This window comes from Ranitomeya imitator, chromosome 1 (assembly GCF_032444005.1).
Source record: "Ranitomeya imitator isolate aRanImi1 chromosome 1, aRanImi1.pri, whole genome shotgun sequence".
Lineage (NCBI taxonomy): Eukaryota > Metazoa > Chordata > Amphibia > Anura > Dendrobatidae > Ranitomeya > Ranitomeya imitator.
The window spans coordinates 605,492,048-605,515,841 of NC_091282.1; the positions used below are offsets into that span (position 1 = coordinate 605,492,048).

Consider the following 23,794-nt stretch of genomic DNA (forward strand, 5'->3'; position numbering starts at 1 on the left):
AACAAATCGTTTGTACCACTCCATCTTCACCTAAAGGTATTGGCGGAGCATCATGATGCTGTCCTGGCTGGCCAAACAGGGGTTAGGGGTACTTTGGAGTTGGTGTCACGTCTGTTTTGGTGGCCCAAAATCCGACAGGACGTGGTCTCGTATGTGTCAGCATGCACCACGTGCGCTAGGGCTAAGACGCCCCGCTCTCGTCCTGCTGGCACACTACTTCCTCTCGAGGTACCCAGTAGGCCGTGGACGGAGATCCCCATGGATTTTATCACAGACTTGCCCTCCTCAGCTGGGAACACGGTCATCTTGTTGATTGTTGATCTGTTCTCAAAGATGTCACACTTTGTGTCCTTACCTTCGTTGCCTAACGCTAAGACTCTGGCTCAGGTATTTGTGCAGGAGGTGGTCAGACTTCATGGGGTCCCGTCTGACATCGTGTCTGGTAGGGGTTCTCAGTTTGTGGCAAAATTTTGGAAAGCATTTTGCTCACGGCTGGGGATCAAGTTGTCACATTCTTCAGCATTTCATCCTCAGTCGAATGGTCAGATCGATCGGATGAACCAAAATTTGGAGCAGTACTTACGCTGTTTTGTTTCTGACAACCAGGAGGAGTGGTCGACGTTCCTTCCTTTGGCTGAGTTTGCCATAAATAATAACCGCCAGGAATCTTCTGGGGAGTCTCCGTTTTTTTGTGTTTACGGGCACCATCCTAGATTTTGTACTTTGAGTCAGGGGGGCTCTTCCGGCGTCCCGGAGGAGGACCAGTTAGGAGCACAACTGTCATCAGTCTGGAAGAGGGTGAAACAGCGACTGTTGAGCGTGGGGGCAAGGTACAAACGTGTGGCTCACAGTAGATGTGTGCCAGGTCCGGACCTGAGTGTGGGTGACTGGGTGTGGTTGTCCATAAAAAACATATGACTCAAAATACCATCCCTTAAATTGGGTCCAAGGTTTATTGGTCCGTTTAGGGTCACTGCCATCATTAACCTGGTAGCCTACCATTTGGAGCTCCTTACGGTATATAAGATTCACAATGTGTTCCACAGGTCTTTATTAAAAAAGGTGGTGTGTTCCGTGGACACGGCGCCGATGCCACCTCCAGTTTTGGTTGATGGCAATTTAGAGTTTGAAGTTTCCAAGGTGGTTGACTCTCGAGTAGTGCGCCGCACTTTACAATACCTGGTACACTGGCGTGGTTATGGGCCTGAGGAGAGGTCTTGGGTACCAGCCTTGGACATTCATGCGGACCGGCTGGTCAGTATGTTTCACCACCGCCATCCGGACAAGCCGGGTCCTATAAGTCGTGAGGGCCCTGGGGTCCCTCGTAGAAGGCGGGGTACTGTCATGTCGGACGCTATTCACACTAGGGCATCCGACAGACAGCGGTAATTCTGCATTCGTCCACTATGTGCTCAGTGGCGCTGGCTAGATTTTATCTAGGTTGTCCGGGGTTAATCTAGCTGGTACTCGGATTGGAGGCTGGGTCACGCCCATGGCCTTTAAATAGTTCTTCTGAACTTTGGGCGTCGCCGATTATAGCTTGTGTTTTGTACCTGGTGATCTCGGTTCGGAGTGGTGGTCTTGGAGCGGAAATATCATATTTGGTGGTGTATGATCCTTTATCATATTTCTCCTTCCTGTTTGTGTTTTGTTTTGCCCTGTGCACATTATAGTGTTTTCCTGAGTGTGTTTGCGGCGTGGTGCGTTTTTGGTTTTCCCTGTCTGTACTTTCTGTAGGGGTTGGTGTGAGGAATTATCACTGGATGGAGGATGGAGGTTTCAGATTAGTACTGAAACAGGAGTCAGGGGCAGGCCTGGCGGCCCAGACAAGCACACCATCAGTGTAATCTCTGGGAGGGGGACAGACAGGGTTTCCCTAGTCTGAGGGATATCGCAGGGGCCCGAGTTATTAGCTTTTGCCTACCTAGGCTCCCCGTGACTTTCCCCGTGACAAGGATGCCATGTCACGTTTGGAGAGCCCCTGATGTGCCTAAACAGTGGAAACCCCCCACAAGTGACACCATTTTGGAAAGTAGACCCCCTAAGGAACTTATCTAGATGTGTTGTGAGAACTTTGAACCCCAAAGTTTTTCACTACTGAAAATAGGCGTGAAAATAAAAAAAATATTTTTTCCACAAAAATTATTTGTTAGCCCCCAGTTTTGTATTTTTCCAAGAGTAACAGGAGAAATTATACCCCAAAAGTTGTTGTCCAATTTGTCCTGAGTATGCTGATACCCCATATGTGGGGGAACCACCGTTTGGGCGCATGGCAGAGCTAGGAAGGGAAGGAGCGCCGTTTTGGAATGCAGACTTAGATGGATTGGTTTGCAGCCATCACGTTGCATTTGCAGAGCCCCTAATGTAACTAAACAGTAGATGCACGGGAGAGTTCGGAAGGGAAGGAGCACTGTTTTACTTTTTCAATGCAAATTGGCTGGAATTGAGATTGGACGCCATGTCGCGTTTGAAGAGCCCCTGATGTGCCTAAACAGTGGAAACCCCCCAATTCTAACTGAAACCCTAACCCAAACACACCTCTAACCCTAATCCCAAACCTAGCCATAACCACACCTCTAACCCGAACACGCCCCTAACCCTAATCCCAACCATACCCCTAACCCAACACACCCCTAACCCCAACACACCCGTAACGCTAATAACAACCCTAACCACACCCCTAACTCCAACACACCCCTAACCCTAATCTCAACCATAATCCTAACCACACCCTAACCCTGACACACCCCTTAGCCCCAACCCTAGCTGTAGCCCCAACTCTAAGCCTAACCCTAATGGAAAAAAATACATTTTTTTAATTTTATTATTTTTCCCTAACTAAGTGGGTGATGAAGGGGGGTTTGATTTACTATATATAGCGGGTTTTTTAGCAGATTTTTGTGATTGGCAGCTGTCACACACTAAAAGACACTTTTTATTGCAAAAAATAGTTTTTGCGTCTCCACATTTTGAGAGCTATAATTTTTCCATATTTTGGTCCACAAAGTCATGTGAGGTCTTGTTTTTTATGGGACAAGTTGCCATTTTTATTGGTACCATTTTCGGGCACGTGACATTTTTTGATCGCATTTTATTCTGATTTTTGTTAGGCAGAATGGACAAAAACCAGCAATTTGTGAATTTCTTTGGGGGGCGTTTATACTGTTCCGCGTTTGGTAAAATTTTTATTCTTCAGATCAGTACGATGACAGCAATACCTCATTTATATCTATTTTATATCTTTTTTATGTTTTGGCACTTTTATACGATGAAAACTATTTTATATAAAAATTAATTATTTTTGCATCGCTTTATTCTGAGGACTATAACTTTTTTATTTCTTCGCTGATGATGTTGTATGGCGGCTCATTTTTATCTGTCGTCCATAACAGCAGTACGGAGAGAGGGGATTCGCCCTTCAGGAACAGGAAAACCTACAGATACATAAGGGCGGCACCTCTCCCACACATCAGTTGGTTTCCTGTTCCTGGAGGACAGGATTCCCTTCAGATACGACGACTTCGTTCACCTATCAACACCCAGGCCGGCTGTCCGACCCAGGTAGCGAGGGGGTCTCCTACCTCGGGCAGTGCGGGTCCCTGGAAGCGCCACGGTGGGTCCGGGTAGGACTCCACGACAGTGAGCGGTGCAGCGTGAAGTGGCGTCCGGAGGAGGTCCGTCCCCAGTGGCAGCTAGGTGAGTATGTCCCCCCCCTGGGGTCCGTTCACCCTCCTGGGCCTTGATCTTCCCCAGCTCTGGTCCCCGTCGGTGCGGTGCAGCGTCCTGCGCGCTCCTTCCGGTTCGGGGGGGGGCGCAGGACCGGGGTTCAGTCGCCAGCTTGTGCCGCTAATCGTCGCTGTGCTGTGGCCGTGGGTGCGGGGGGCGCAAGGATCTGCAGGTGTGGGGGTGGATTGGGCCACGCACCTGCACATGTTCCGGATCCAGGGGAAGGGCTATATATAGCCATACAGAGCGCTGCAGGGCTGCTTGTGAGCCCATCTGCAGCTATGGATGAGCCGGAAGCTACTGTCGGTCTGCTAGAGGAGCAGGACAGATCCCCGGAGAAGTCCCATGCGAACCCCCAGCCGAAGACCCGCGGACGCAGTAATCAGACCAGTCGCAGATCTAGACAAAAGGATCTGGACCGACCCCCCAGTGATCCGGTACCTACCACTACTGCCCGGGTAAGAGATCTACGTGAACGTACCCTGATGCAGTCTTTTCCTATGTTAATTTTCGTAGGGGAAAAAATGCGCTGGTAAAGTAAAAAACAAGGAGTGCGCGCTATGCGCTTGCCCTTTGCCAGACGCCTACCCTAAAAGACTTTGTCAGTCGTGTGTGCGGCAGACCGTGGCGGAAGAGTCTCCTGATTTTACATCAAACCTTAGGGAGATTATCAGGTAGGAGGTGAAAGATTCCCTGAAATCCCTGTCCCGTGGGAGCCTTCTAAAAGAAGAAGGGAGCCTAGCGCCTCAGATTCGGATTCGTCCGCTGGCCCTAAAAAGGAGAATGATTCAGACCCTTCTGTTTCCTCAGCGTCCTCTTTAGAAGAGGATTCTAATCGTTTCTGTTTCCCGCTGGACCAGATGGACAAGCTGATCAAATCAGTTAGATCCACCATGGGGGTGGCTGACAAAAGGCCAGAACTTTCAGCGCAGGATCTAATGTTTGGCGGTCTAGACCCCAAAAAGCGTAAATCTTTTCCGCTTAATGACAAGGTTCAGAACCTTATCAAAAGGGAATGGAAAAAGCCAGAGAAAAAAGGCTCCTTTCCACCGGCCTTTAAACGCAGATATCCCTTTGAGGACCCCCTGGTGAATACGTGGGATAAAGCACCAAAATTGGACGCAGCAGTGGCTAAGGCGTCTAAAAGATCATCTATCCCCTTTGATGACATGGCTTCCCTAAGGGATCCCCTCGATAAGAAGGCTGACTCATTTCTTAAAGGGACATGGGAGATGTCGGCGGGTGCCCTAAGACCTGCAGTAGCGGCGACATGTGCAGCCAGATCAATGATGGTCTGGCTGGATCAGCTAGGGTCCAAATTGAAAGAGGGAGTCTCCAGGAATTCTATGTTAAAATTCCTGCCAACAATTCAGAACGCCGCTGCCTTTCTCGTGGACGCATCTGCAGATTCGGCAAGGATGGCGGCCAGAGCAGCTGGATTATCAAATGCGGCACGCAGGGCCCTGTGGCTGAAATGTTGGCCGGGTGACCTTCAGTCCAGATCCCGTCTGTGCTCTATCCCATGCGAAGGGGAATACCTGTTCGGTCCAGTCCTGGACGAACTGCTGGAGAAAGCCGGAGACGAGAAGAAAAAATTTCCTAGTCTACCGACCACTTCTTACAGGCGTCCCTTCGCAGGGAAGAGGTTCTTCTGAAGGAGACCAGCTAGAGACCAGAGCAGATGGGACGATAAAAGGAAGAAAGGTACTGGATTTATGTTTGGAGGTGGGGGACGTCAGGAACCATCCCGGGAAGTCAAAAGACCACCCCAATGACTAGTCGCCCAGGTGGGAGGTAGACTTTCTGCCTTCTTCCCGGCCTGGTCCAAAATCTCCAGTAGCGATTGGATTTTGGGAATAATAGCTACGGGTCTGCGGCTAGAGTTCTCCTCTATCCCTCAGAATTGCTTCAGAATTACGCCACTCAGGTCCTCTCCAGCAGAACAGGCGGCCCTGGAAATGGAAGTTCGTGACCTGCTCGTTAAGAATGTCCTATCAGAGGTTCCGGAAGGAGAACAGGGTAGAGGGTTCTACTCTCCTCTATTCCTGATACGTAAACCTGACGGCTCCTTTAGAACAATTATTAATCTTAGGGCTCTTAACAATTTCCTGACCGTACAATCATTTAAAATGGAGACTATTAACACCGCAATAAAGCTACTGTTTAAAAACTGCTTTATGGTAGTATTGGATTTAAATGACGCCTATTACCATATCCCCATTTATGCAGGACACCAACGATTCCTGAGGGTGGCGGTGCGGTTAGAGGGTGTAGTCAGACATTTCCAGTATAGGGCCCTCCCTTTTGGTATACCAGTCGCCCCTCAGGTGTTTACCAAGGTAATGGCTGAGGTTATGGCACACCTACATGAGTCTGACATTCTAATAATCCCCTACCTGGACGATCTCCTTATCGTGGGTAAAACGGCGGATCACTGTCTGGAACAATTACATAAAGTAATGTCTGCTCTGGAGCGTCTGGGGTGGATGCTAAATGTTAAAAAATCTCAGTTACAGCCCATGACGGTGCAGCGATTTTTAGGCCTGACCCTGGATTCTCAGGTTCAGGAATGCCGTCTGCCTCTTGAGAAAATTGATCGCCTGCACCTTCAGGTGCTGAATGCCTCTAAAAACCCCACCATGTCCCTTAGAAGAGCCATGTCTCTGTTAGGCTCTCTCTCGTCCTGTATTCCAGCGGTCCGATGGGCCCAGTATCATACGAGGATACTTCAGGGCGAGGTGCTGTCACAACAAAAAAGGTTGGGGGATGTCTGGAGAGCCTGCTCACCCTATCCCAAGACGCTATTGTATCCCTCGAATGGTGGCTAGACCAAGAGAACCTGTCCACGGGGGTCCCCTGGGAATATAATGTAACCCGTATAGTCACCTCAGACGCTAGCCCTTCTGGATGGGGGGCTCACATGGGGGATATATTGGTACAGGGGCGTTGGGATCAGTGTCAGATGGAAATGTCCTCAAACCTGAAGGAGTTAACGGCAGTGGAACAGGCTGTTAAATCACTGCTTGTCTATCTACAGGGCCACCACGTGCGGGTATTCTCGGACAATCGGGTCACCGTGGCATATATAAACCACCAAGGCGGGACCCGTTCCAAATCCCTAATGTGCGTAGCGGATCGTCTGTTCCAGCTAGCAGAGCAACATCTCCTCTCATTGTCTGCTCTTCACATAAGAGGAGCAGAAAGCACTATGGCGGATTTCTTAAGCCGCAACACATTAAAGCAGGGAGAGTGGTCCCTGAACGGCTCCATCTTCAACCTCATCGTGGAAAGGTGGGGTCAACCGGAGGTGGACCTGTTCGCCACAAAAGAAAACAGGAAAGTGACACAATTCTGCTCTCTGAACCCGAGAGAAAATCCTCTGTCAGTAGACGACCTCCTCATAGACTGGGACTTCAGGCTAGCCTACGCCTTTCCTCCCCTGTCTCTAATTCCTCTGGTGGTGAGGAAAATCAGGAAGGACAGAGCCACAGTAACAGTAATTGCCCCCTTCTGGCCCAGAAGGACGTGGTTTCCATGCCTAAGGGCTATGTCGATATCCGACCCATGGGTCTTCCCAGACATCCCGAATCTCCTATCCCAGGGCCCAGTCTACCATCCTCGGGCGGTTGGCCTTCATCTGACGGCGTGGATTTTGAGCGGGCGCTGTTAAAAGATAGGGGGTTCTCTCCGGGCCTCATTAACACTCTGCTGAAGAGCAGAAAAATAATCACCATAAAAATTTATGTCAGGATCTGGAAGAGATTTCTTCAGAACTCGGGGGTAATAGCTGGTCAGTCAATACCGATAAACCAGATTTTGGAATTCTTACAGAAGGGGTTAGATATGGGGTTATCCCCAAATACTCTTAAAGTGCAGGTATCAGCCTTAAGGTACCTTCACACATAACGATATTGTCAATGATATCGTTGCTTTTTGTGACGTAGCAACGATATCGTTAATGAAATCGTTATGTGTGACAGCGACCAACGATCAGGCCCCTGCTGGGAGATCGTTGGTCGCTGAACAAAGTCCAGAACTTTATTTCGTCGCTGGATCTCCCGTGGACATCGCTGGATCGGCGTGTGTGGCACCGATCCAGCGATGTCTTCACTGGTAACCAGGGTAAACATCGGGTAACTAAGTGCAGGGCCGCGCTTAGTAACCCGATGTTTACCCTGGTTACCAGTGAAGACATCCTAAAAGTAAAAAAACAAACGCTACATACTTACCTAACGCTGTCTGTCCCCCGGCGCTGTGCTCTGCACTCCTCCTGTACTGGCTGTGAGCGTCGGTCAGGCGGAAAGCAGTGTTCCGGGGGTTAATGTGCAGGGAGCGGTCCGTGACCGCTCCTCACACATAGTGCCGGATGTCAGCTGTGATAATCAGCTCCCCCCGTTAGCGCGGCTGATCAGTGATAACGTACTATCCCGTCGGTGGTCATAGGGGCCCAGACCACCTCGACGGGATAGTATGTCTCATGTCAGAAAGGGGTTAAAAACTTTAAAAAAATCATTTTACCAATTACTTCACTTACAATCACTTCCCTGGTCTCCAGAGGCACACGTGGCTTTTGACAAACTAAAGACACTTTTTACTTCTGCACCATTTCTTGTCCATCCAAACCCTGAACTGCCATTTGTTGTTGAAGTAGACACCTCAGACTCTTCGTTGGGAGCCATTTTATCACAGCGAGTTGGAGGCAAGATGCAGCTTCATCCACGTGCATTCCTTTCTCATACTATGTCACTTGCAGAAAAGAACTAAGACATTGGAAATAAGGAACCTTTAGCTATCAAAGTCGCCTTTTCTGAATGGAGACATCTTTTGTAAGTTGCCAATCATTCCGTGACTGTCCTTACTGACCACAAAAATTAAGAATTCATCTGTACAGCTAAGAGGTTGTCTGCAAGACAAGCACGTTGGGCCTTATTTTTCTCCAGGTTTAATTTAATAATTTCTTATTGGCCTGGTTAAAAAAATGGCAAAGCTGATGCTCTGGATATTTACTGAACCTGGACCTCAGGAGAAATCTAGCACTGATTGCACCATTCTACGTTCAAACATTTTTGGGGAATACTGGACTCCAAAGAAATTTTACAAAGATTAAAGATGGCTATCAAACTGACTTTTTTTTGTTAACCATTCTAAAGACATTGATCTTTCTTTTAAGGAGGTGTTTTGGATGCAGAACCACCAAATATACTTCCCCGAATCTGTTTGACTTGAGGTCCTCAAACTTGTCCATAATTCGATACTTGTAGGACACCCTGGAGTTATGAGAAAGCAAGGACTACTACTCCGTTCCTTTTGGTGGCCTAATTGTACAAAGAATGTGAGAAAATATGTTTCCTCTTGTTTAACATGTGCATGAAACAAGACACCACAATCTTCTCCTCTAGGACTCCTTCATCCTCTTCCAGTTCCAGGCCTTGGGGATCAATCTCAATGGGTTTTTATCATGGACCTATCTGCATCTAAAGAAATGACTGTTATCCTTGTTGTGGTGGATCGGCTCACAAAGATGGCCCATTTTATTCCGACTAAGGGGATTCCTACCGCTGAACAAACCGCAGAATTAATGGTCAAAGAGGTATTCAGACTGCATGGAATTTCTGACAATGTCGTTTCTGATAGAGGTGTTCAGTTTACATCAAGATTTTGGCAAACCTTCTGTACAGCGTTAGCAGTTACTGTCAATTTGTCTATTGCCTTCCACCCTTAATCTAATGGCCAAACTGACAGAACTAACCAAACCCTCGAACAATAACTGTACTGTTTAGTTTCTTACCTGCAGGATGACGAGATGGATTATTTACCAACAGCAGAATTTGCATATAATAACGCCAAACACCATTCTACATCCCAAAGCCAATTTTTTCCTAACTATGGCTTGCATCCAGTGTTTATTTGTAATCTTGCATTTAATACTTGAATTCCTGCTGTTACAAACAGATTTACAGAGTTGCAGAAAGCTCAAAAAGAACTAACTGAGATGTTGCAAAAGGGCCAGGAAGGTTACAAAGAAGCAGCGGATAAACATTGCAAAGCCCCATCTACCTTTCAGGTCAGTGACAAGGTTTCGCTTTCTACAAAAAAATCTGAAAGCGAAAGTACAGTCTTCTAAATTTGGTCAAAATTTCATAGACCTTTTTCAAATTTCTGCAGAAATTAACCCAGTTATTTCCATTTAAATCTTCCTAGCAGTTTGAAAATTGACCGTGTTTCATGTATCCTTGCTCATACCATTCAGTGAAAACCTGCTTCCAGGAAGATCTCAGCCACCTCCTCCACCACAAAAAGTCCATGGTGAAGAAGAGTATATCGTGGATGAAATTCTGGACTTTAGAAGATTTAGAGCAAGATTAAAGTATTTGGTGCAATAGAGGGGTTACAGATCTTAAGAAAATTCATGAAAGCCGGAGGGCAACATTTATGCACCTATGCTTTTCATCAGAGAAATCCAGAGGCCAACCTGAAAGGAGGGGAGTACTGTCAGGAGTCAAACCCAACAGTTCTTGTGCACCAGGCAGCAGCTTTTACCTCTGAGCTATTTAGTTTGCTAGTTTGCTGGACATTTCCTTGCTAGCCCAGATACTAGTATCTGTGTTGTTTCTGATTGTCTCCACCCTGATTGAATACTCTATTTAAACCTGGCATTGCACTTCCTTTTTTGTGAGATAATGGAGCTCCCAGCCTTTAGTCAAGCTTTCCTTTCACCTATTTCATTCCAAAAATTTACCACTAGATATTCCTGACTACGCTACCTGCTGAATCACTAACTACATTGCTGCTCCGTGTACTGACCTTTAGCTATTCCTGACTATGCTACCTGCTGGTGCTGCCTGCCCCTAGTGGTTTCAATATCACTACTTCAACCTAGGTCAGTCCATAACACGTGTAGAGTTACAGGGGGTGCACACTTAGAGCATTGTATAGTTAGAGGATGTGTAAAGTTAGAGAGGTGTAAATTAGGAAAGTATAGTAAGATTGGAAGCAGAGTTAGAGGGGATGTAGAGTTAGAAGAGTGAGGAGTAGAATTAGAGGATGTGTAGAGTTAGAGGGGGTGTAGATATAAGGAGGAAGACCATACTGCAAGTACCTGCATTGAGCCGGGTCCAGAACTGTTGAGGCCGCATCCCCTGTTTCCTGGGGAAAGGAATAGGTGACCGAACAGTCCCCATGACCCAGGAAGAGGGGGCGTGTTTAGAGAGGGAACCCGGCTGGAAGCTGAGGGAGAAAGCGTGCGAAGCTGCAGAGAGCACCCTGCTGTCAGCGTGCGAGCTGCAGGGCAGGCAGCGCGCTCCGCACCCGACCCGCCAGTGTTGCAATGGACTGCAGCAGACAGACCCGTCGGCCTAGAGAGAGACTTGGCGAGAAGAGATGGTGCACAGCAGGGGGGCGCAAGTGCTCCAGCCCTCGAGCATAAATATAGCGCATGCCTGCGCTCAACCTTTCCGCCAGCCGTGAGAGGGGCAAGGTGTGTGTACAGCGTGCTCCGCAAGGTGTGCAGCCGGGCCGAGACAAAACGGGTCGGCCATATGCCAGGATGCTGCGGTCTGCCGCAGTGACAGGGACAAAGCCAGGAGCCCTGTTCAGCTGAGTGCTGCACGTAAGCTTAAAAGCCAGGGCAGTGTGCAGGACTGTTTATTGCTACTCACATTGCCGTATGTTGCCACACCATACAGCTAGGACCCTGACAGTATTGCAGCTTTGCCTGCGTTGGCCGCAGCAACTTATGGACTAGGGGCTCAGTGGAAGGTACCGGACACCAACCACTGCTGTCAGAAGGCAGACCACCATTACCAGCAGGACCTTCTTGGACAAGCACCGCACCAGCTGTTGTTGGTGATACTGACTTTCAAGCAGCATCTACAGTCGATGAAACTTCTGATGCGATAAGTCTACAAAGGAACTGCCGTTACTGAATCTACTGTTTTTCAACCCCACATATCCTTTTGCCATTGAATCGTTCAGTCTGCCATTTAACTTTTTATTTCCCCATTTAACTGTTTGCCTCCCTGCATGGAGTATCCCTGTTAAAGTAAAATTGTTAACCCTAGGCTGATTTCACATTTGCGGTTGTGTCTGTAGTGTTTATGCCGCATACTTCTGCATGCATCGTGTTTTCCTATCTTTAACATTGGGGACGCAGGTACATGCGACTGGATGCTTTTTGGCACGTTTGACGATGCATGCGTCGTTTAGTTGTCTGCGGCTTGGCGCAGTAAACGCAACATGTGGCAATTTTGGAGGCGTCAATTTGCCGCCTAGAAACATATGCGGTTGTTTGCGAAAGGAATGCATCGAAACAATGCATTTCAGTATATGAGAACGCATGCATTCGCAAGCACACACTTTTGTTTGCATTTGTGAACGCATGTGTTTTTCCAGAGTAAACCTGTCTAGACACTAATTAGCCACCCCCCACACAGAGACAGATAAAAAGAGAGAGTGGGCATTTGCAGTCCACAACTCTGCAGACTGGAAAGAAGAAGCTCTGAGACTGGGAAGAAGAAGCTCTGAACCTGTGAGGAATCTCCACTTTGGACAATGTGAGTATAAAAGCCAATGTCTGTCTTTTCTTTTTTCTCTCTTTATATGTACTAATAATTTCTGTATCTTTCTTTCTTGCAGCATTCATCAGTATATCTTCGTCTTCTTCCTCAGAGGAGCGTCCTTGCTCTGAACATGCTGGACACGAAAGTGGAGTTCTCACCTCTTCAGATTGGTAAGTATTCTCTGTCACATCTACACATGTGACAATTTATTTATTTTTTTTCAAAACAGTTCTTCAACTGCAGCAGAGGCCGAGCTGGAGCAGCATGGACAAGATCGTGTGGCAAGGCGGCGTGTAAGTATACCTGACTGATTGTACTCTGTTTATTGTATCCTGACTGTCTATTCTCGCCTGTTCATTTCTTCACTTTGCTTATTTCTTTACCTTTTTGTTTTTTACTCCTTTTTTTTTTCTTGACTTTAATTATTCTTGCCTGTTTTCTGTCTTGGTTGTTTTCTTTCTTTTCCTTATTTTAATCTCTCCAACGTTAATGTCTTTCTTTCTTTTCTAGGTTCCAGAATGGGATGAAGACCTCATTGATAATGACATCCTCATATCCCTGGTCCATGAGCAAGTCCCGTTGTTGGACACCCGGGTTCCGCAGCACTCGGACAAAGTGACGATCCGGCGACTATGGAATGAGGTGGCCCAAGCGATGATGGATGGATGGAATGACGCCCCGACTCGGGTCCGCAAGGCATTTTGTAAGTATTGCAATGCGGTGTGATGCAGCAGTGACCTTGGCCGGGATCACACAACTGTGTGCGATGCGAGAAACTCCTGAGAGTTATTCTCATCACACACAGATGTGTGATCCCGGCCAAAAATGCATTGTGTAACCATTTTTTTTTAAACACTGCTCAAAGTCAGAACACGTTGCCGTTCGATGAAGGATCGCTTCAAACAAGGACCTTCATCAATAGAGCCGGGTTCCCAGTGGTTCTGGAGCAAGGATCAGAAAATATAAACATCGCCGCATGCTGGCATTTTTGAAACTGGTCCTTGCCCAGATAACGTAAGTATTTTTGTGGTGTATTGGATTGTGTTGTATTGCCTAATCTGTATTTTTCTATTCCACAGGAGTTGGCGCTTTTACTATTATAAATGTTTGGTACTAATGTTTTTCTTTTGTTTTCACAGTACCTATTCTGCCACCGATATACGTGGATGAGATATGTCTGAGGGATGTGATCACAAATCGCTATATAAACAATGGCAGGTAGCGTTACTCACTAACTGTGCCACCAGTCTCTATCAGCCGCGCGTGGTGATCCGGAAGGATGATGCAGTGATACATTCAACAGGTTTATTTACAGTACCTTGGTGAGAGTGAGGACTGTAGGTTAGAGCTGTTACAGAATCACCAGATAGAGATAATAGAAGCTTCAGGTTAGAGGTAACAAGAGAATCCTTTCTCCAGCTCTGCAGCACATGTGGGATCCAAGATGGCACGGAGTACAAAAACAGGAAGAGAAGGAAAAAGATAGGAGGAGCTAAAGACAGAAAGGTGTTGTGGGAAAATTCCATAACAAATATTACAGTGATATAGCAAACGGCCAGTAGATGGCAGCAAAGTATAACAAATGATAGAACCAGGCTTATTAGCACTACAAAAAGGTCCATGTATGGCTGAAAGTCTATCATAATAAACTGAGCAGCACAGTACCTGGTGCAGCACCCTTGAGCCTGTTACTGGAGCGGTCCTTCATCGAACAGCCATGGACCCGTCCCAGCCATCCACCAGCGCAGCAGCAAGTGGGCATGCAACACAGACTGGAGACCAGGAAGCTGGTCCATCAGGTGTTCCCCTGTCCCAGTCCTCTGCCTCTTTTTTGGGGGGCTCTTCCCGCCAGCGGCAGAGGGCCTTGGGCAGGTCACTCATGCCTGAGTTTTTGTGCTTGAGTTGATCTTTCATGATGGACCCAAGGCAATGGGAGACAGATTGGATAGTTACTTCAACCTTATAAATACACTTATCCAGGATGTCACCCAAAGCCTTGACCAAGTGAAACCCGACCTCCAGAGGCCAGCACATAATTTTTTAAATCAAATTGAACAGGGCATGTCAGAACACCTTACTCCTGATCTCCAGCTGAATGTCATGCATACCTGCAATGCTGCTTATGTGCAGGCTATGCAGCCGAGTCTGTATTTTCAGCAGCCAGTGGTGACATTTCCACCTGTGCCAACACTGGCACGCTTGACCTCAATGCCGAGCTCTGCTGTATACCACTGCATGGCCACCACCATTCCAAGCCCTGCTGGACACCACTACAGCGCCACCACCATGCCGAGTGCTGTTGGATACCCCACCGCCACCACCATGCCAAGTGCTGCTCCTGCTTGGACATCCTCAACTGCCACCAGCATGCAGCAGCACCGGGACCATGACAGGCTGGCCACCATCACCAGGTCCCAGCTGCAGCAGCAGCAGCACCCGGACCCTGGTATGGCCTTCACCACCACAACCAGCATGCAGCAGCACCCGAACCATGACAGGCTGGCCACCATCACCAAGTCCCAGCTGCAGCAGCACCTGGACCCTGGCATGCCCTTCACCGCCAGCATGCAGCACTACCTGGACCATGACAGGCTGGCCACCATCACCGGGCCACAGGAACACAGCACACCGAGGCTCCCCAGACAGCAGCGCAGATCCCGGAAACAAACAAAAAAAAACGCGGACTATCGCACTCCTTCCCCCTTCACCTCCCAATGTGTCTGTGATGTCAGGTTTGTCTTGCCCTTCCAGTGTGTCTCTCCCGACCTATGCCTCCAGTACCATCCCTGAACTCCCTGACCCCACTAGTTTAATCGCCCCTTCTCCTGTAACCCCTGCGTCGTCTTTAGCCACAGCAAGGCCTCACAGCTCAACACCCCCCAGTTTTGTAAAAAATAAAAAAAATTTTTGCCCCAAATACTGTTTGGTTCTTTGTGCATTTTGCTGTCAGCAACACACACCGTGCGCTGACTACACACACTGCTCCGTACAATTTGTGTTTTTGCCACCTCATAGCTCCAGGAGTAAAGGTACCGTTACACTAAACGATTTACCAACGATCACGACCAGCGATACGACCTGGCCGTGATCGTTGGTAAGTCGTTGTGTGGTCGCTGGGGAGCTGTCACACAGACAGCTCTCTCCAGCGACCAACAATCCGGGGAAAGACTTCGGCATCGTTGAAACTGTCTTCAACGATGCCGAAGTCCCCGGGTAACCAGGGTAAACATTGGGTTACTAAGTGCATGGCCGCGCTTAGTAACCCGATATTTACCCTGGTTACCATTGTAAAAGTAAAAAAAACAAAACAGTACATACTCACATTCTGATGTCTGTCACGTCCCCCGGCGTCCACAGGGTTAAAACTGCTTTCGGCAGGAGCGCTGCTAATGCACGCGCTCCGGCCGAGAGCTTCCCTGCATTGACTGTCAGCGTCGGCAGTAACAGCGGTGACGTCACCGCTGTGCTCTGCTTAACGGCCGGCACTGACAGTCAGTGCAGGGAAGCTCTCGGCCGGAGCGCGTGCATTAGCAGCGCTCCTGCTGAAAGCAGTTTTAACCCTGTGGACGCCGGGGGACGTGACAGACATCAGAATGTGAGTATGTACTGTTTTTTATTTTTTACTTTTACAATGGTAACCAGGGTAAATATCGGGTTACTAAGCGCGGCCCTGCGCTTAGTAACCCAATATTTACACTGGTTACAAGTGAACACATCGCTGGATCGGCATCACACACGCCGATCCAGCGATGACAGCGGGTGAACAGCGACCAAAAAAAGGTCCTGATCATTCCCCAGCGAACAACGATCTCCCAGCAGGGGCCTGATCGTTGGTCGCTGTCACACCTAACGAGATCGTTAGCGGGATCGTTGCTACGTCACAAAAAGCGTGACGTTGCAACTATATCCTTAACGATATCGTTATGTGTGAAGGTACCTTAAGACAAGTAGAACCTTGCAGCTTTGCTTCTTGTGTTTGGTATGGAGCTATGAGTTGTCACAAACTAATATGACTTGTATTTTCTCCAGAAACTCTTCAGTCTGCTTAATCTATGTGATGCAGACTGAAGAGACAATGGAGGTAATACAAGGCATATCTATACTCACCTGAACAGCTGCCAAAAATAGTGAATTCAGGATCCACAAAACCCAGCATTCTGAACTCACTATTTCTGAAAAATGGTATGGTGAGTATAGATATGCCTTGTATTACCTCCATTTTTTCTTCAGTCTATGTAATCTATTTCACACAAACTGAAGATACGATGGAGGTCATACAAGGCATATCTATACTCACCTGGACAGGTGTCAGAAATAGTGAATTCATGATGCTGGGTTTTGTGCATCTTGAACTCATTATTTCTGACATGAACTGGTGAGTATAGATCTGCTTTGTATTATACCTCCATCTTCTCCTCAGTCTGCGTCCAATAGATACTGCAGAAGAGACTCAAGATATAATGACGTCAACTACCATCATAAGTGGTTTTGAGACAAAAGACATAGGAGACTCGGTACAGGTATCAAAACACATTGTTTATTAACAACAAACATTAGGATCATTTTAAACATGACTGGTACAGACTAGTGATGAGCGAATATACTCGGTACTCGTGATTTCCCAAGCACGCTCTGTTGTCCTCTGTTATGATCTGGTGGCCGAGGAGCAGCATGAGACGTACTCTGGAGAAGGTGGTACCTGTACTGACTGCAAACCTGAACTTAGCACCGCAACTAGAAGTAGCCATGGGATGTACCTAACGCTCCCTAGACACCTCGACACAGCCTTAGAACTAACTTCCCCTAAAGATAGAAACGGGAAAACTATCTTGCCTCAGAGAAAATCCCCAAAGGATAGACAGCCCCCCACAAATATTGACTGTGAGATGAGAGGGAAATGACATACGCAGACTGAAATCAGGACTTAGCAAAGGAGGCCTTTCTAGCTAAAGAGAAAGAATAGGACAGAGTACTATGCGGTCAGTATTAAAACACTAGAAAATATCCACCACAGAAAATACAAATCTCCACATCTGACTAAAGACGTGGAGGGTATATCTGCATCTCCAGAGACACAGCTTGGCTGCAAAAAATCCTTCACAGACAAAGCTGGGCAAGACAAAACATGAAAATGCACTGAACTATAAGATCCACAGCTTGTGGACAGCAAAAACAAAGTCAGAACTTATCTTTGTTGAAATGAACAGCAAAACAGGAGAGACCAGGTATGGATGTGAATCCTCCAAAAACAATGGACAACTGGCACTGACTAAAGGATCAAGCAAGACTATATAGCCCAGCCCAAATTGCAATAAGTGGACACACCTGATAAATGCTGTGATCCAAAGACAGCAGCACTACCACTCATAACCACCGGAGGGAGCCCAAGAGCAGAATTCACAACAGTCCTCCGAGTATTTGTAAGTACTCGGAGATTTAGTTTTCATCGCCACAGCTGAATGATTTACATCTGTTAGCCAGCATAAGTACATGTGGGGGTTCCCTGGTTGCTAGGGAATCCCCACATGTAATCAAGCTGGCTAACAGATGTAAATCATTCAGCTGTGGCGCTGAAAACTAAATCTCCGAGTACTTACAAATACTCGGAGGACACCCGAGCGTGCTCGGGAAATTTCAGGTACCGAGTATATTCGCTCATCACTAGTACAGACCCAAACCCAACAGAACATTTTGCACATCATCTTGCCATGCCACACGTCCGGTGTCAGAAACCAAGTAGGCAGCAAATTGGTCCCTCATGTGGGCAACTTCAACTGTTGACCGCAGAGGGTGATGCTGGTAATCTGGCAATGGGTTGCAACCGGTTCATCCAGTTCGATGATGAGTCGCTCCTTAGCGATTATGTAATTGTGGAGAACCACACAGGCTTTGATAACCTCATCGACTGTCTCCGTTTTTAGATTAATAGCTGTCCCAAGAATGCGCCATTTTGAGACAAGAATGCTAAAGGCACACTCAACAGTTCTTCGGGCCCTGGTCAGTCTGTAGTTAAAATTCCTGTTAGTGTGATTCAAGTCCCGACTGGAATATGGCTTCAGTAGGTTTTCACAAATCTGAAAGGCCTCATCCCCAACTATAACAAATGGCAGTGGTGGGCCTTGAGTGTTGGGGAGAGGTCGTGGCAGGAGGAAATTAATTTTTTTTCCATGCAAACGTTGGCCCATATCCGAGTTCTTAAAAGCCTGGGAGTCATTGCCACGGCCAAAAGTTCCAATGTCCTGGTGATAAAGCGACAGTCCGCATCTGCTATATTTCACGTAGTTAAAGTACTTCAATCCAGATCTGGTGGGTTTGGTAATCCGTATGTGCTTTCTATCCACTGCTCCCAAACCTTTGGGGAAATTACACACTCGCCAGAATTTGTCAGCAATTTCCAGCCACATTTCCGAGGTGGGTAGGGGGATAAATTCATCCCGGAGAACGTTCTGCAAAGCTCGGCAGGTATCCGCAACAATTCCAGACAGGGTGGAAATTCCTAGCCGGTACTGAAAATGGAGCGATGATAGGGTTTCTCCGGTAGCAAGGAATCTGCCATGCAGAGAAAGAAAAAAAATGAAGAAGCTAAATAGATAAAGGAGAAAAAAATGTATACAAGTCAGAACAATAATAATTATGACAGGCGTTTGTTTAGCATTATTACGTACCTTAATGTGACCAGGAGACGTTCCTCTGCTGGAATCGCTCTACGGAGCTGGGTGTCCTGTCTCCGGATTGCTCCTTGGACACAACTAAGCAAATCCCGAAACGTTTCTTGAGACATCCTGGTATATTCCGGAAATTTCTCCAGGTTGGAATTGAGCTCGCTGTATAGGATGTGGTAGGCTCCACGACTTCAATAATGGGGTGTGTCCAATAATGACAATGCCGTGTTCTTCTCTGTCTTTCTCTATTTCTTTGTTGCTCTCAAGCAAATGCATGAGCAAGATGTTATACTTAAATCCAGGTTGAAATAAAAGCTCTCCATGCGAAGATCCATCGTGACACAGGATACAGCAGCAAAATCTGAAGATTTCAGCTGTCCAAGGGTCTGTATAAAGATATCCCATAACACACGCCCACTGTTGTCCCTTTGGCGGTGTCTGTTTATCTAGATTTTTCTCCTGTAAAATTTTCCACCATGTGCACAAAAAACGCAAACGCATGCAAAACGCATGAAAAAGCATGCAAACGCTGCATTTTTTTGACTGCATGCGTAAGCTGATGCATCTAAAAACCGCTGCATTTGCATGCGGTTTATCATGCGTTTCAGGTTGCGGAAGATACGCTGTAGAGAGGGCATAGAGTTACATGAACTTTACAGTTAGAGCGGTGTAGTTAGAGGGGTGTAGAGTTAAAGGGTTACAGAGTTAGGGGGTGTGCAGGGTTAGAGGGGTGAAGAGTTAGAAAGGTATAGAGTTAAACAGGGTGCAGTGTTAGAGGGGGTTTAGAGTAGACTTATAGGGGGAGTTATAGGGGATGCAGAGTTAGAGGGTTGTACAGTAAAAAGGTATGAAGAGTTACAAGGGGTGTAGTGTATCCTTAGAGAGGTGTAGACTAGAGTTAGAGGGAGTGTAAAGTTAGAGGGGTGTAGAGTAAAGTTAAAGGGGGTGTAGCAATAGAGGGAAAGTAGAGTTAGAAGAGATGTAGAGATTGAGGAATGTGTAACGGGCTGGGTGGCTGAACCACTGAGCCGAAGCCCAAGGAAAGCCTGGATGGGTGAAACTAGGTGCCTCACCAAATTCGACTTTGGATACATGGTGGCTGACAATACTGAAATCTGAGGAGAGACAAAGGTGTGACCAGGTGGTACTCCAGGACTGACCTTGGGTAAATTGCAGCTGATCCCCTATGGACAGTTAGCAGGAACAGCACAAAGGAAGGCACAGTATATGCAGGTAGGCACTGTAGGAATACGGGGACCACGGATATGGACTAGGCCGGCTGACCTACAGATGACCACTGACAGGTATGGACTGGCTAATGTACAGATGAGCACTGGCAGGTGCGGACTGGACAGGCTGATAGCCATGGCTGATAGACAGGCAGCTATACAGGAATGGGACCTGAGAACTAACCAGAGTGTTATGAATAAACTTACCATGTTGCACAGGCACCTCCCCTCAGGTGGCGGTGCCTTATATAATGGGTGTCTCCCAGCCATTGGCTTGGGACATTTTAGGATGGCTATTGCTGTCCTTTTAAGAGGACAGGACCACGCGCTCTATAAACATGGTGCCCAGGAATTTGCATGTTGTGCTTGCACCCCGGGCATCAGCAGCCTGAGCAGGAAGTGCGGGAGGGAGGCCGTGGTGGTGAGTGAATCAGCGTCTCTGCCGGGGAAAAGTTAGAAAGCAGAGATGCCGCTCTACAGAATGTAGAGTTAGGCTTCTTTTACACTTGCCGTGATTTTTGTGGCCCGTTTTTGCGGGCCTTTCTTGTGAGCCGTATTGCCGCAATTTTCATGGCTGGCCACAAAAATCTTGTGGATCGCCGTTTTTCTGGTTTAGAACAGTAGGGAAAAAGTAGGGGGAAAAACCATCGATCCGCAAATACGTTCTTGACGGTGCACCGCAAAAACAAGCTTCCGTTGTTTGTGTGGCCCCATTGATTTTCTATGAAGGCCATGTCCGTAAGCCATAAAAAATATCGAGCAGGCTCGATATTTTTTCACGGCCGTAAATACGCCTATACCGCGCTCTGACAGATTTATGCGGCCCGTTTTTGCAGCCCCATAGAAATCTATTGGGGCCGCAAAATCACGGCAAGTGTAAAAGAAGTCTTAGCGGGCAATAGAGTGCAGTTAGATCGGTGTAACTTTTAGAGAGGTGTAGAGTAGAGTAAGAGGGGATGTGGATTAAAGTTATAGGTGGTGTAAATTAGTGTTAGAGGGGTGTTGAGTTAGAAGGGTGTAGAGTTAGAGGGGTGTAGAGTTAGAGGGGTGTAAAGTTAGATGGGGTGTAGAGTCAAAGGAGTTTAGAGTAGAGATGTACATTGGTTGTACAACAGTATAGTTAGATGGAATATAGGGTTAGAGGTGGTGTAGCATAGAGTTAGAGAGGTGAAGAGGAGTGGTATAGAGTAGCAATAGAGGACAGTAGAGTTGCGTTAGAGGGGGTGTAGAGCTAGAGAGGTTAAGAGTTAGAAAGGATCAAATGTACAGTTAGAGTGGGTGCAAAGTAGAGTTAAAGGGGGTGTGGTGTAGCTTTAGAGGGGGTATAGAGTAGAGTTAGAAGGGGTGTAGAGTTTAAGGTGGTGTAGAGTTAGAGGGATGTAGCGTTATATGGGGTATAGCGTTAGAAGGGGTGTAGAGTATAGTTAGAGAAGTAAAGTTAGAGGGGGTGTAGATTAGAGTTAGACGGGTTGTTGAGTTAGAGAGGTGTCTAATAAATGGTCTTAGAATAGAGGGGGCAGTATTAGAGGGGGATGTGTGGTGGTATGATAGTGCATGTTATAAATGGCCTAAAATGGGGCTTGTCTGGTTGTGTTTTTGGTGTTTGACCTCACAGTGATCATATAAGTACAGTCAGGGACAGAGGATGTGTTCTGTCATGGAATATTTGCAGGGTTCTCACTGTTTGCTCAAAGATCTCCGTGTTTGGACAGGATTGGACTCTGCTACGTAAAAGGTGGGAGGGAAATTCCAGAACTGTGCAAATGTGTCAAGAGTTAACTTCAGCACCTCAGTGAGCCCGACACCTACTGATAGTAACCCCTTCATCCCAGCAGCTCCAACTCTCGGTGTAGGGGGAAATATCCTTATATGAGAAGTCAGTCATACACAAAAATCATAAAATCCTCGAACCTTTATTGCAGGTTGTGAGGAGCTGGCCATGGACTAAATACTTGGACCTCTATGGGTTGCTGACTTTTTCCAGCATGGAACATCAGTTGCATCAATATTGCTGTTTTTTATTAGTGATTTTCTTGCGCATCCGTTCAGCCTCAGGAATTAATGTTTCCATTCATTGACAGTAAAGGTACCGTCACACTGAACGATATCGCTAGCGATCCGTGACGTTGCAGCGTCCTGGCTAGCGATATCGTTCAGTTTGACAGGCAGCAGCGATCAGGATCCTGCTGTGCCATCGTTGGTCGGAGCAGAAAGTCCAGAACTTTATTTCGACACTGGACTTCCCGCAGACATCGCTGAATCGGCGTGTGTGACGCCGATTCAGCGATGTCTTCACTGGTAACCAGGGTAAACATCGGGTTACTAAGCGCAGGGCCGCGCTTAGCAACCCGATGTTTACCCTGGTTACCAGCGTAAACGTAAAAAAAAAAACACTACATACTTACCTTCCGCTGTCTGTCCCCGGTGCTGTGCTTCTCTGCACTGTGAGCGCCGGCCAGCCGGAAAGCAGAGCACAGCGGTGACGTCACCACTGTGCTTTCCGGCTGGCGCTCACAGTCAGTGCAGAGAAGCACAGCGCCCGGGGACAGACACCGGAAGGTAAGTATGTAGTGTTTGGTTTTTTTTTACGTTTACGCTGGTAATCAGGGTAAACATCGGGTTACTAAGCGCGGCCCTGCGCTTAGTAACCCGATGTTTACCTTGGTTACCGGGGGACCGGCATCGTTGGTCGCTGGAGAGCTGTCTGTGTGACAGCTCTCCAGTGACCAAACAGCGACGCTGCAGCGATCGGGATCGTTGTCTGGATCACTGCAGCGTTGCTAAATGTGACGGTACCTTAAGCAAAGGAAGACATGCAGGCTGGATCTTATGCATACATAAAGCCAGAAACAAGATTGGTAGTCAAGGATCTCAATTATTCCATTGTTCTTACAGCCACTAGGCCCATTGTGTGGATGGAGATTGTAGACCCAGGGGCGCCGTCTCTACAGGGGGTGTCACATGCAGTCCTAGGTTAGGGGCTTCTGGAATATTATTTATTCTTTGAGCTAAAAGCAAATGTTTAAGTGGCAGGGAGGAGAAGAACCCACATGGTTAGTCGGGAGTTGGAAGAGTGACATGGAATGGATAGGATCGAAGATGACATCCTGGAGCTCATGGATGGATGGATGGACTATGGAGTTTGGTTGCCAGCTGGGCTGGACACACGTGCTACTGTTGAGGGATCTTAATTGAAACTGTTGGTCCTGGACACATGGGCTTTGTGTTACCTGTCATTTGAAGGAGCCTGGACTGTGACTACAGACTATACTGGCAGGAGATTCGAAATATGTGGGCCAACCAAAAGTTGAGAGACAGGGAGTATTGCCAGATATGCGGGCAGTGGGAGTATTGGCCCCGGAGAGGGGATCTTGTGGACTGGCAGCAATGTATTTTTGGCTATATACTTTCCTGCACGCAACCTCCGATCCTCACAAGATCTCCTTCTCTACTCCCCTCTTCCCACAATCGCATACAAGATATCTCTCGTGCATCCCCCCTACTCTGGAACTCTCTACCACAACATATCAGACTCTCGCCTACCATTGAAACCTTCAAAAAGAACCTGAAGACCTACCTCTTCCAACAAGCCTACAACCTGCAGTAACCACTGATCACC

At 47.4% G+C, this 23,794-nt stretch overlaps 1 protein-coding gene across 1 annotated transcript; it reads right to left on the reverse strand.

The window, feature by feature from the left end:
• Positions 1-18,040: 18,040 nt before the first annotated feature.
• Positions 18,041-19,065, reverse strand: LOC138678314 (uncharacterized). Its single transcript, XM_069767713.1, has 2 exons — positions 18,950-19,065; positions 18,041-18,833 (listed from the first exon to the last, which is right to left on the reverse strand). Exons 1-2 carry the CDS (start codon positions 19,063-19,065, stop codon positions 18,041-18,043), a joined length of 909 nt encoding a protein of 302 aa, XP_069623814.1.
• Positions 19,066-23,794: the final 4,729 nt, after the last annotated feature.